Source organism: Puntigrus tetrazona, chromosome 20 (assembly GCF_018831695.1).
Source record: "Puntigrus tetrazona isolate hp1 chromosome 20, ASM1883169v1, whole genome shotgun sequence".
Lineage (NCBI taxonomy): Eukaryota > Metazoa > Chordata > Actinopteri > Cypriniformes > Cyprinidae > Puntigrus > Puntigrus tetrazona.
Genome location: NC_056718.1, coordinates 2,702,089 through 2,716,496, shown reverse-complemented (window position 1 = coordinate 2,716,496; position 14,408 = coordinate 2,702,089). Strand labels below are relative to the sequence as shown.

The window sequence follows — 14,408 nt, the reverse complement described above, 5'->3', positions numbered from 1 at the left end:
AATTTACAAAAGATACCAAAATACATCTTGAATGTTTGATTATGAATGGATCAAAGCAGAAAATGTTGTCTGGTCCACAGCATATTTTGTCATTCTGCTATAATAAATGTGGTACCATAGAAAGGAAATACTGTAAATGTTGCGCCACATTGCTACCTATTTAAACATATAAAATAACACATATAAATGTGACTACAGCAGTACCACACAACAACAAGACACAGGAATGTGCACATCATAGTTCACATCAAATCATATAATTATGTGGTATATTAACAGACATAATATTTATTCTAATATACACAATTTTGGACTAAATATCCTTATGGATAATGTTGAGCAAAGCCCTGTAATCGCAAACAAATGTAATAAATATGTAGGCCCTATGTGTCCTGTTATTTTATTTGAAATATCAATAACTGCTGATTTACTTTGACATTACAGTTTTATCATAAACATAGTCAAAAGACAAATTGGAGCAGATGCAAATCTTTGATCTTTGTAGAAAAGTAAAAGTGTTAAAACTGGCAGAGCTTCAATGAAAACAAAGTGACAGCAAAAACAGCTCATGGAACTCACTTGCAAACGTCGATCAAGCCAAACTTGACAAAAACTTTCCAAGTGGAGAGCACAAAAATGTAACAACATGTGCAACAAGATATTCCTGTTATTGTAATTGATATTGGAAAACGAACTCTAAAACTGCGAAAAAGCTGTTGTATTTCAGACTCTCCTCTGTGTTTGAGTCAGTGTAAATATTGCCATGTACTGTTTGCGTCTCCTAGGACTGTATCTGTGCTCAGCAAATTACTAGCCTGTATGAGTTCCAGAACCAGTTAGTTGTTACATTAATGATGTATTAAATTACCACATGTAATTCTATCTAGTTATTTGCAAGTAGTGAAAATAACCTACAAAGTTATGCCTTTACACAAGTCATTCTGACATCCATTCTTTTCACTTTTATGATTATTGATCACTATTTTATGGATAATGATACAAAAAAAAAAATCATATATATCAACAAAAACTAATATGGTCTGGACACACTAAGCATTCAAAAGAAATAAATACAATTTAAATACAATTCTGGATTCACATCTACTTGATACTTAATAATGTCTGTGTATCAATTTAATAATATGTGTATCAATGTCATTATAAACTGTGAATGCTCTGCATGCCCAATCTGAGAAATCTGAAAAAAAAAGACTGTGGGCATTTTCTCAATAATATTAATATAATTGTCTTTGTTAATTCTTTTTCCCTAAAATTATTCCATCATTAAACCATAGTTTTCTGTAATTTTTTTCATGATTTAGGAGTAAATTACAGTATCTTGATCGTCATGAATTGTTGTCATTGTTAAGCATTGTTTGGTTGGCATGTGTCTGATTTCTGTGCTAGAAAGGCTGCACCCAAAAGGCTGCTTGTCCAAGTGTAAAAACAAAGCACTGTTGCAAAATTATACTGATTACAGTAAAATCACCAGCTATGAATGTGGTACATGCCAAACCAACTCAACTAAATCAAATCAAAAAATAAACCATAACTGTATATCTTCATGTTTTTCCTCCAACAAAACAACATGAGAAAACCCACAGAAAACATATTCCACCACATTTTTTTTCATAAATACATATTATGCTGCAGCATAAAAAAATAAACGCCTCCACTGCATTAGCAGGAGGATCAAAACATGACCTTTGAAACATGACCATGAAATTTAAAAGTTATGACCCGTCTTGAGAGAAAGACATTAGATGACTAACTTTTTCAAACTAGTTTTAAAAGAGTTTATGCAGCTGGCCCCTGGTCTATGGCATTACGTTTGTTCTAAGCAGATATGCTGCACCTTGCTTGGATTAGCTTGATTGTTAGTGCCACTTAGATCACATCTAGTGACATTTAACAGTGTTCAACTCTGTTGTATACATTTACTCCTGATATTAAAGCATTAATGTACATGTAAAGCATAAATGTTACTAGTCTTAGGAATGTGAACAAGTACTCTGATGGGATTGATGACATAAACAAAAATCAGACATTGATAGACAGATAATGACTCAATTTAAAAATTAAGTCAAATATAGCAACAAAACAGAGTTGAATATTTTGTGGTTTTCTTTCGGAGTCTTCTATTTGTATGACTCTAGGTGTGGCGTTTTCTAATTGGCTAATAAGCCTTGCAAATGTTTACTGGTCCACAGCGCATCTTGTTATAGCTCTTTTGCTCTCTGCCTGTTATCGAATAGCTTGGTTAACTCTGCCTTGTGTTACTCTAATTGTGATATTGTGTAAGCTTGTGGCAAGAACCACACCAAAATCACACCAAAGCCAAAACATTTTTATTAAGAACTTATTTTAAGAAATTTAAGAAAAGTAGTTAAGATGATTTTGGTTAATTCAACCCCAGTATAATAGTATGCTACTTGAAACACTGCATTATAAATAATTAAAATTAAATAAATCTATGTCCTACACTACATATATGCATGCTAAATTCTTTTAAGAGTCATGGCCTCTTACACAGCTTGCATAAGATCACGTTTCTTACAATCTAGCCATTACCAAGATGTGTGCTACAGACCTGTCAAAACCAATCAATTATCAGTTATTGGCAGGTGACAGATAAACACCTTGAAAATAGGAAACTGCTTTGTCACTGAACACTTTAAATAAGAAAGCTTAGAGCTTTCTTCCAGTCTTTACCTATGATAGATAAGAAAACTTGGTTAAATTTTTTCTCTGCATCACTGCAGCACACAGACTCATTGTTGCTTAATGAAGACAAAGACAGCATTGTGTCCAAAGCAGAACATTACTAACTGCTCAGCGGGCTAGGAATGACCTAAATGACAGAATGTTAACTCAAAATCAAGCACAGAAATGAAAATATCTCAATGAAATTAAAACATGATTAAAAACTAAACAAAATACAGTTATCTTTGTTTTAAAGCTGTCAATCTGTCAGAAATGCATTTAAGTCTCAAGGTCTGAAATTGTGAATTAAAAAGCATGAATTCTGAGCTCATGACTGACATTTTTAAGCCTTGCAGTTATAGATATGTAGTTATTCATTAGAGTCACTTAATTATTCATCTGACTTTTTGAGATTTTAAATAGTTTTATAAATTTTTGTTTTATTTTCTCAAAATATGATACATTATACATGATACAATATAATAACATATAATTCAATACACACACACACACACACACATACATATATATGTATGTATGTGTGTATGTATATATATATATATGTGTGTGTGTATATATATATACATATATATATATATATATATATATATATATATATATATATATATATAACAATCACTTTTGTTTATATAGAGCCTTTAACAATATTGATTGCATCAAAGCACATACTTATACACACACAAGTAGGTCAAATTATACCACATTTCAAACTAATTATTTATTTTTAAATTGTGATCTGCAAAAAAAAGGCACCTATCTTAAAGGCAAAAATTTAAAACATGTAAATATGTAAATCTACTGTATAATTCAGTGATAAATAATGACAGCATTTAGTAAAAGTTTCATCTAACTATGTCTCTAAAAAACAGTTTGAGCTGTTTTGTGCGCATCAAAAACATTTTAAGTCATAATCAAGAACTAAAGACTGATATGTTTGTAAACCATCAAACGTAAGTTTAATATTAAACACAGTCTAACCTAAAGTAAATAAAAAAAAAGATTGTTTTACACACCTTCATGTAGAGCTTTTATCTTTCAAACTGTTTCCCAAGACAACCAGGTGCACACGACTCGGCGGATGGAAAATCCTGCTTAACGTATTTAGGGGTATCTACAGACAAACACCATCTCCTGCCACAAAGTTAACAAATCAAATGAAGGAAAATCTACCTTACAACGTTTACTGCCTGTTCTTTTTCACATCTCAAAGATAGAATAGTCGTAAAGAGTTAAAAATCTATTTAATTATCAAGAGTTTAGAGGCAGTAGTACTGTCCCAGCCCCCATCAGAACGGACAACAACACATCACTCACGGCTCAGCTGCACGGAAATGACAGCTACAGCACATACACAAGGCTAGAGCGTAAATCCCACAACGCGCTCATATATCCAATGCAGCACCGAGAGACAACTTACAGCTCACCTGAGAACTCATTAAGACACAATTTAACTGTGTTTCTGAGAACCTAACACTAATGATAATGAACTGTACTGTGTTGTGTAACATATGCTGTGTTTATGTGTGAGGACTTCTCATGAGAAGAAGCGGTGGTTGCATAAACAAAGACTAGGAAGTGACATAAATTGGAGTATATAAATCTCACAATATCACAGCAAAATCTTTGAATAATTTAGAATCTTTAATGGTGTTACCTGTTACTGTTACACTGCTCTCTTCAAACTGTATTTCACAATCTTTTAGACATTAAACCAAATGTATAAATTAAACGTGACACATTAAAGTGGGTGTATTCAATTAAATGTTGGATACCTGGCAGATAAATATCAAATAATGGCTAATACCAATAAGGACACAATGCTTTATGTCACTGGCTGCCATCCCATGTGAAAGCTTTGGCTTTACACTAACCAGAGGAGACAATGTGTAAGGTCTCTCCATTCACCTCCAGATAATCCAGTCTGTTAATCCATTTACATGCTTTAAAAAGAGGCCCAGGCTTGTGCGCACTCCTGTACTCATGGCTCAAAACACACACTTTTGCACACCTGCCAATACAAGTCGACCTTTTATTGTCCATCATATTGTCTTTTTTATATACCCTTGGCCTAAAATGCTCTCCATACCGTTGCAGTTACAAATTGCTGCAGACAAGAACAAAACCCTACAATGTCTGACGAGATCTCGTGAGGTTTTTTTTGTTTGTTTGGTTGGGTTTTGGGTTTTTTCTACAATATTGTCAAATTACTTGAAATGAAATAATCAGAATATAAACATTTATCATAGGTGTACCATACTGATTCAGGACAAGCCAAAAACGTAGTTTGAAAATTTGATTCATGGTGTACTCGCTCATTATATACATTTTGTCAATTTTTAATACAAAAAAGTTATAGACTACAGCTAGCTTTAACTACTAATTGTCAATATTTGTTTTGTTTGCTGTGGGACAAGGCAGATACATAATACATAAATACATAATACTGCTTACATTTGCCATTATTCTGTTAACCATAATCTACTCTGTAAATTGCCTATATTCAAAAAACCTAGATACTGTTTTCACTTTTACATATTTGTTCAAAAATAAACTAACACACACACACACACACACACACACAGGGTTTTTTGCATAGGCAAATTACATTGTCCTCTGAAGCTGATTGATGGTTTTTGATGTAACTTTATGGAATTTTATGTCTAATTTTATAAAACTATTATAACCTAAATAACTATCTTCCAGTTCAATATATCAGCCATATTAGTAACATAGAGTTGTCAAATTCTGTTTTGTTTGTTTTCCATTCCCACTGCTCTGTGTAACTGACTCTATGTATGATGTCAAATCATCATCTCCCTACATCAAGTCAGAGTTCAGTGCAGATACAAGTTCAATAAAAATCAGATGATTGATATATTTTTCCATTCAGTTCAGTGTGGACTATTCCTTTCATTAAAAAATGCAAATGAAATGAAATCTAATTCCATACATGGAAATTCTTGTTTGATTTAATAATACTTAACACTTTCTTACAGTAATACAAACATAAATTTTGTAATTCAACAAAATGAAACATAAATTCATCCTTCTGGGCCACATTCTAGTTAACCATATTAAATAACATCAGTGAATATTTAAAAGAAACACTGTTTTATCATGTTAAAGTATCTACTAAATATTTGGAACTTGAAACATTGGGGAAAATCTCTAACCAGCCCTCTTGTGCACCTCTACAGATTTAGTTTAAAACACCTGAAACATTAAATGTTTTGGACTAAATTGAATATCCCAGTATTCACAGCAAATGTCCAAAACAATTATATAGAAATATAAACAGGAGGGAAAAACAAAGTCCAATTCTGTTTTAGTCTTGGTTTTTTTGTTAAGCCATTTTTACATACACAATGAATATCCAAAAATGTCCATTGTGCATTTAAAAATGGCTAGACAAAAACAATCAATCAGTAATTTAGACAAATGAGTATGCAGTTTTGACAGCTCTATAAAGAAATAACTGAAATAAATAGTACATGAAATTTCCAAATGTTTCTTAACATTTTCACCCAAAAATTTAAATTTCACCATAATCTACTCTGTAAATTGCCTATATTCGCAAGTACTGTTTCGGAAAACTAACCTATACACCTACGGGGGTTATCGCATGTCCTCTGAAGCTGATTGATGGTTTTTTGTAACCTATTTCTAATTATAAAATTATAACCTAAATAACTATCTTCCAGCAACAGCCATATGTGCATCCTAGAGTGCGTCAAATTCTGGTTTCTTGGCTGACCTCTGACTCTATGTATGATGCAAATTATGTCATACATCAAGTCAGAGGCCAGCCAGTTCAATTCAGAGGTATATTTTTTTGGGTGGACTATTCCTTTATTAAAGCAAAGAGTAGATACATGGTTCTTGTAGCCTGTAGTCTAAGGTATAGATTTTGTAGTTCATCATCCTGTGGGCCACATTCTAGTTACCCAATTAACAACATCAGTGCTAGAAACACTGTTTTATCATGTTAAAGTATCTACTAAATATTTGGAACTTGAAACATTCTAACCAGCCCTCTTGTGCACCTCTACAGATTTAGTTTAAAAAAGAAACATTAAATGTTTTGGACTAAATTGAATATCCCAGTATTCTCAGCAAATGTCCAAAACACAATAATCAGATGAAAACAGCAAAAAATCTTAATTTTAAAAGATGTTCATGATAAACATGAGAATTAAGTCTTACCTTCACCCATTGGGATGTCATGGGCTGTACTATGGGATTTCTCTGGCATGGCACCGAGGCCTCACTCCTGTAAAGGATTAAAATATTTAGTGACCATCTCTGAGCTCCATTACACTGAATGCATCAAATTCGTCAAAGCTTTTGACTTTACATAAGTTACATACATTTAGGGTTTTCACTGAGATTAATCATGTGTTAGATTAATCATTTTCACTTTTCTGCTGGAGCTCTCTTACTATTACTCTCTGTTGTCTAAGTGATAAAATCTAACTTAATTCCCTCCATATTTCTGATAATATCTATCAAACTAATCGAATTTGATTATTCTAATCTTGAGTAAAGATGTGCCATGTTCCTTTATGTAAATAAAAAAACTTTCATTTTGGATGAGATTAAACATGATTAATCATTTAACAGTACTAAATAATAGATAGAATGCCAAAAAAACATTAGAATATTAAGTAAAGATCATGTTCCATGAAGATATTTTATACATTTTCTACCGTAAATGAATCAAAACTTAATTTTTGTTCAGTAATATGCATGACTAAGGATTAATTTTGACAACTTTAAAGGCGATTTTCTCAAAAAATTCACCCTCTATGGCTGATTTTGTGGTGTTGAATATGCAGTTTATTTTACGACATTGATTTTACATCGGAGACTGCACTTGTCTTGACTGCACAAAAATTCCATGTTCATAGCATCCGACTGCATTGCTCTAGATTGTGGGCAGGCATTAGCATGGTTTATAACATTAATATCAGTTTGTTTGTTTAAATGAAGAGATTTCAGATAAAACAGGTATGGTAAGTTAGATATGAAGTGCAACCGGTATCAGTATTAGCACCCCTGCTGTACAGTAAATTTAACTTGTAACTGCTGGGATTCTTTTAAGTTTTGATTTCCTTCTATTTTCTGACAAAAATAACTTGACTTAAATCAGCACACAGCTGTGATCTGACCTTTACATGTTGAAACCAAAGCCTATGCCCCACTCTAATACTTCGGTATTGTCTGACATAAAAGCAGTACAGAATTTACATCATCATCATCATCATGCTCTATGCCATACAGCAATTCTTAGAATGCTTGGAATAATGTGTGCATATCTTCTTGTCTTCATTTCACACTGTAAATAGCAAAACTCTCCTGAATATCCAGACCATTTACTTAAATAAGGATCAACATTGTTCCCTATCGATACTTCGCCCAGTTCCGACTAGAAGCCTCCCTCGCTGTTGACAAGCCTTTGTAGCAGAACACTGCCTATCATCTAAGCGACCTGCTTTCGACAGAAAAAAACAAAATGGTACATTTTGAGAAAAGAGCCCGCTCACCTGTCCAAGATGTGCAAAGCCACCTCAGCTCAAGCTAGTCAGGTGGCCTCAGCACAGCACTCCATGGCTATGCTCCATGTTTTCCAGGCCAAACTCCTCACAAGAGTGAACAAGTCTGGACCGCACATGGCTCAGCGCCATAAAGATTATGGCACAAGCGATCAGCCATTCCATGGCCAGCCTGGAGGTGCTGGAGTGCCACCTTTGGCTAATGCTCACTTAGATCAAGGACACTGACAAGGTACCATTCCTAGATGCAGTGATCTCCTCAAATGGCCTGTTTGGATCGTCGGTCAAGGGGTTCGGAGAGCCCTTCACTGAGGCACCGAAAACGTTCCAGGCTATGCAGCATTTCTTGCCTAAGCACTTGACACCTGCTTCAGCTGCTGCTGGCCAACCCGAGCCCAGCAGCCCAGCAGCCCAGCAGCCTAAGCCCACACACCCCCATGACCCCCACTCAGCCTGCTAAGCATGAGTAAAGAGGATGCAAACAGACACTTCTCCTTCCTGAAATGGCAGGTAACCCTGCCCAGGGTAGTGCTAGACACTTAACCTCCAGCATCTTCCTGATCTGAGTGTCAAAAAGAGGGCAGGGTGTTATAGTGCAGTCAATAAAAAACACACATATTCAGAAAAGGAGCAATTTCTCTCTCCTTACTCACATAAGCATAGCGTCCCTACTCAGTGACCATCAAGTCTACGAGACACCTATATGCTCTAAAATAGTCTGTATTCTCCGAAGCAACCAAGGCAAGGACCCAGTCTCATGTTGCATGCCAGTCATTCTATAATTTCTACAGAAGCTGTTGGACATGGGACGTGCCTCTTGAGCACTTGGCCGAGTTCAGACAGTCAGAGCAGTTCTTTGTGTGCTTTGGTACCCGTGTGAGATAGCGTATTGCAGTACGAGTGAAGTATCAATAAGAATATCGATACCATACTGGGTTACTTTCATAATCTAGATTCCCTGAGATACGGGAGTAAGTACTGCATTTCCTGCCATGCTAAAAAGTGATGCATGTCTCAGTCATTGTTTTAGTCGAAGTAACCTTAATCCTGCGGTGAAGCGGCCACTTATACAACTGGAGGCCTGGTCATTCTGCTGGATTTCACTGCCACAGGTTATACCTACCTATAGTTCGTCTTTAATCTGCATGAGCCGATGGCTTTCCCATTTTGTATCTAATTTAAAGACAACAAAATCAGTAAAAAGTCCAGTTATGCACTGCTCAGAGAGTTCACTGTAGAAGCACTGTGAGATGATAAGAGTATTATATGACATTATTTAGGTGTAATGTAAGCATTCAGAACAAATATATTAAGTATATGCTGATTTAGTGTATCTGATATGTACTGTAAGACATTTTGTTTTGTGCCTTGCAGTGGGTGTATCTGAAATTGAAAAACCTGTTAATAAGGAGGTGTGCATACTTTCAGCCTAGTAGTGTTCCTATTATGTAACACATTTGGAAGCTTACATCCTGTCAAGGGCTTGGTAACACCCTTGTCCACAATAATTTTGTTTATCTTCAAAACATAAATTAAGAAAGTTTCTAAGAAAACCTAAAAGATTTCTGTCCTATAAAATCTGGATTCAAACAATATGAATTATTATGCCTCCTTGCACATTTAAAAAACTTTGAAGAGACTTTCATCTAAAACTCTTTCACATTAAAAAAAATCTTCATTTAGGTTTCAAAGATAAACAAACTACTCATGAATTGGAAAATTGAGAGTGAGTAATGAAAATTGTAATTTTTAAGTTAACCTACCATTCACCTGATGAACTAGCACAAAAATCCAATGCAGAGCAACACTGATATCTGACCGAGTACAGTCACTTCTAAGACATTCTAAGACCTGACAAACGCCAATTCAAGATGCTCATCTTGTAAAAACAAACACAGACCAACACCAACAGATGCCAAAAGGGGTAACATGCTGATCAAACAAAAGTCAGCATCACAGAACTTACACCCTCAATGAAAAAGCTACAATGAAACAGTGTCTCTTCTTGATACATAGACAAATGTTCAGTTACCTATTAGTGTGCTGACTGCTTTAAAGGATGACTGAAAATAGTACTTATGCAAAATAAGCTGGTCTAAAAAAAATGGCAACATCTATGCTGTAAGTTTTCATGCCAACTTGGTTTTGCTTTTAAGTTAAATTGACAATTTAGACATGTGCTGTTAATATGCCTATGAAAAGGCCATACAGATAGAATCATGACTAAAGGCTGAAGTAGGATAAAGGCTCAAAACTTATGTTTTAACCAATAACATAAGCAATAACAAAGCTGTGCATGGCCATATTGCAGCAAGTCGTTAACTCTTAAGATCATGATCTAATCAAATACCAAAACAAATCATTTTCAAATCAGGTTTTGAACGCTGATGGGTATAACTTCCAGTAGTTTGAGGAAGGTGACATTTTATCAAGGCAAGATGAACTATATTTACAATATTTTGTGGTTTACAACTATTCTAAATAACGTTATCAATGTTCATATTTGTTAAATAACTTTCTTCTAGTCCATCTTAACATTTAGAGACAATTACAAGTTTTGACTTTTTTTTTTTTTTTTTTAAAGTGGTCATTAAATGTGGATACCACTCACCAAGTTGAAGTGACTCCTAAAGCTCCAATAAGCAGGCATGGTGTGACATGGAGACATAAGAAACTAAATCTTGCCCTCAGGCTTGGCTAAAAGGAGGGATGGGAGGGGGTTAAATGACACAGCTGGAGGACAACAATGAACAAACAGCCCCTCACAACCCAGTGCCAGATCACATGACAAGGCAAAGCACAGATACAAGAGGGCCTATTCTGGGAGCATCTACAGAGCTCCACATTAACCTATGCACACTGACAAGAAGATATACACAAACACGGAATACAAACACGGATGTGCTATATTACGAGATGGAAGGAATATTTTAAAAAACTTCTCTGCAATAATGTGTCCTTTTGGAAGACATGCATTAATGTAGATTGTTTTTCTTCATGAACTTTTTAGAGGTGTCATACAGTAGTTTTGGTTGAACCAACTTTCTGTAAAAGTACAGAAATCTGTTAGGTTTTGTAGATAAATGCAAGTGTTAGTCTTTTCATTATACATTACTATCACTCTGTTCTCCTACTTAATACTGTTCTGTGTTTTGGCACAATATGTATTGTTAAAAGCACTATATAAATAAAAATGTATTATAAATCAATGCTGAAATCAACAACCTTTTGACAATTTACAATAGAATCGACAATCTTTGACCCAAATAGTCTTTACCTTTACCTATACTAAAGACAACTGGGAATTTTTTTTTTTTTTTTTGATTCTGACAACTGCCTCATCTTGTGTTCACTAACTACATCAACTGACTGTCACATGGCCTCATGAAATAGAGAAATATGCACCAGTTGCACATTTCAGAATCTCAGTGTGCCATCTAGTTATTCCTTGCCTTCTGTATCACAAAACCAAATTTGGATAGCCTACTTATTTGACATGTACTTTTTATTGGATGTGAAGCAATGTTTTATAAGAAATTCTGGGAAAATTCTCTTGGAAAATTTTATGAAAATAATAAAAATATGATATTACCCCACTTTCTAGGCCAGGGGTGGTGAACATCAGTCCAGGAGAGCCACAGCCCTAAAGAGTTTTGCTTTAACCCTAGTCAAACACACCTGAACAAGCTAATTAAGGTCTAAACGGTTACTTGGTAGCTACAGGCAGGTTTTAATTAGGGTTGGAGCTGAACTTTGCAACTCCAGGACCGGAGTTTGCCACCTCTATTGTAGGGTATACATGATAAACACATTCCATTCGCTATTGTGTCACATAATGACAGACACACATACCACATCACAGTTTGAAAAGCTTCTAAGAAGCTCTGACTAGTCACCATAGGACGGTAACTACCAGGGGAAGCAATTATAGGAAATAGACACAGACCTAAACTAAAAATAAACATTGATAGGCATCTCTCTGCATGTTTACAGACATACATGATGACTACTCCTAAGAAAGCTGATGTGCTACTAAGCGCTCTCCTGGAGGCTATTAGACATTTTATATGTCTCTCTCATCTAATATATCTTTTTTGCTCCTTAAATACAAAAACAAACAATAGCAATAAAGGCTAATGTTATGCTAATTCATGTTTTAAGATTTTACACTGTACATTTGTAAGCACTGGGTTTACGTTCTTCTGTGTACTTATAAGGTCAACAGCATTGACTGGATGAATATAGCTTGCCACATGCACACCACCTGTGTCCCTCTATAAAAACATAAAATGTCCCTCTATAAAACACAAAATGTAAGTGCGCTCTGTAGTAGAAGCAAAATCAATAATACACTCTTTTCTCTAGTTTAGCCTCCACCCTATAACCAAATATTGTCATTCTGAAATTAATTTTTAAAATGAGAATTTTCTATAGTTTAAAAAAAGAAAGAATGCTAAAGTACAGTGTAATTCCTGAAATGAGAAACATCTTGCTATGGTTCAGGTAGTACATTACATAGACCTTTAACAAAGAATCCACAGCAATGGAAGGGTTAAGAAACACCCAACACCATCCTATTGTTTGTACTTCCACTGATTGTGTTCCACTGGCCTCATAACTCAGAAATCCTGATGCGGTACACTACCATTCAAGGTTTTAGACATCCTTGGTTGAATTTGTTTCTCATTATGTTACACACTTTTTGATGTGACGGTTTACACTTAAGTACTTGAAATTAGCTATAGTTAGAGTAAACAAGTACATATAAAAATTAGTTAAACAAAAAGAGCCCAACATACATGAGAACTCCTTAAACATTACAGTTTTACTCTATACTTAAATGGCACACATGCATTTATGTCACTGCATAGCATAATCTTATTGTAGAATGGAGATAAACAGGGATAATAATTAATAAATATGTCTAAACCTTTGACTGATTGTGTATTTCAGCAAGCAGCAGATTTAACAGTCAAATAACAAGCCTCCAGTCTCAGGCTAAGGCAAATATTAGTCAATGGATAGAGTTTGTTTAGTGGCAACAAGTTGCCCTGGTGATAAAAAAGATGAACAAGAACCCACTATCGCATCTTTTGTATGACTTACCCATTTTAGAAATTAGTTATCTTCAAGATTGTCTTCTAGGAGGTAAAAACTACCAAACATCAAAGGAATTGACTGCAAACTGGAGACAACTGCATTTTTTAAACAGAGTGGCCCTTCCTTATCTGTCGATGATCAGGAAATGAAAAAAGCAGCCTGGCACCCCAGCTGGAAAAGGAACCGGGTGTGTCCACAATTCTATCACAGGTTTAGCACACTCTCACATGGGACCCATTACCAAAGATTTCCCCAACCTGTTAGTGCCAAGAATCACTGGCTACATCTAAAATCTAATGAGATGGCTACCTAGACAGCATTTGGGAGCATCATAAGCTACATTCTCACTGGAGTTCCTGAAATTCCTGAAAACTGCTTCTCCGTGAATGCAAAGTCAAAGTGCCAAAACGTGTCTGTGTGAACAGAGCTAATGTAGGGTGTGAGTTGTACTGATAAAAGAGCAGTACTTCAAGCATAAGAGCACACATTATGGAAAAGCTCTGGTCATGTTGATAAACAATATTCTGCAATGCCAAAACAATTTTTCTATAGAACAACAATACTTTTCCGGACATATTCCAATATACGTAAGTAAAAGAAGCTTTTAGACATTCTCACAGCTTAACTGAGGTTAAGCACTTGTTGCAGATAGAAGTAGCACATACTGGCTACTGTACAATGAAACAAGCAAAGTGTTTAGAGGAAGAACTAATCAAGTTAAAACTAATCAAGTTACAAGTTAAAAGTTTGAAATTTCACAAACAATTACAATTAGTTATCATTGCTTTCTTGGCAAAAATACCCCAAAATGCTGACTTTGCAGATATTAGATATTAGATAAAGCCAGCAGTAAATGTGTAGTCTACATGTCTGTGGCAGTGACAGAGGGGAAAAGAGATTGAACAATAGTTGAAACCATTTTTTTTTTGGCATATTCCACACATAATCATGATGAAATTCATAAACACTGTAGTGACATGACAAGCAAACTGGCAGAAACTTTATTTTTGTAAAGATGTTACAATAACTAAG

The 14,408-nt window shown here is 34.9% G+C and overlaps 1 protein-coding gene across 3 annotated transcripts in view; it reads right to left on the bottom strand.

Annotated features, from left to right (window-relative positions):
* The window catches only part of LOC122325186 (pleckstrin homology domain-containing family G member 3), a 39,076-nt gene that overhangs the window by 23,727 nt on the left and 941 nt on the right, over positions 1 to 14,408 (bottom strand). Inside the window, exons 2-3 of one of the 3 annotated variants that reach the window (XM_043220144.1) lie at positions 9,400 to 9,449; positions 6,928 to 6,994 (exon numbers count right to left, since the gene is read on the bottom strand). In XM_043220144.1, coding sequence (XP_043076079.1) covers positions 6,928 to 6,976 — 49 coding nt within the window. In that variant the 5' untranslated portion in view covers positions 6,977 to 6,994; positions 9,400 to 9,449. Of the gene's footprint in view, positions 1 to 6,927; positions 6,995 to 9,399; positions 9,450 to 10,887; positions 10,912 to 14,408 lie in introns of those variants that run through there. The other 2 variants (XM_043220145.1, XM_043220143.1) reach the window with 2 other exon arrangements.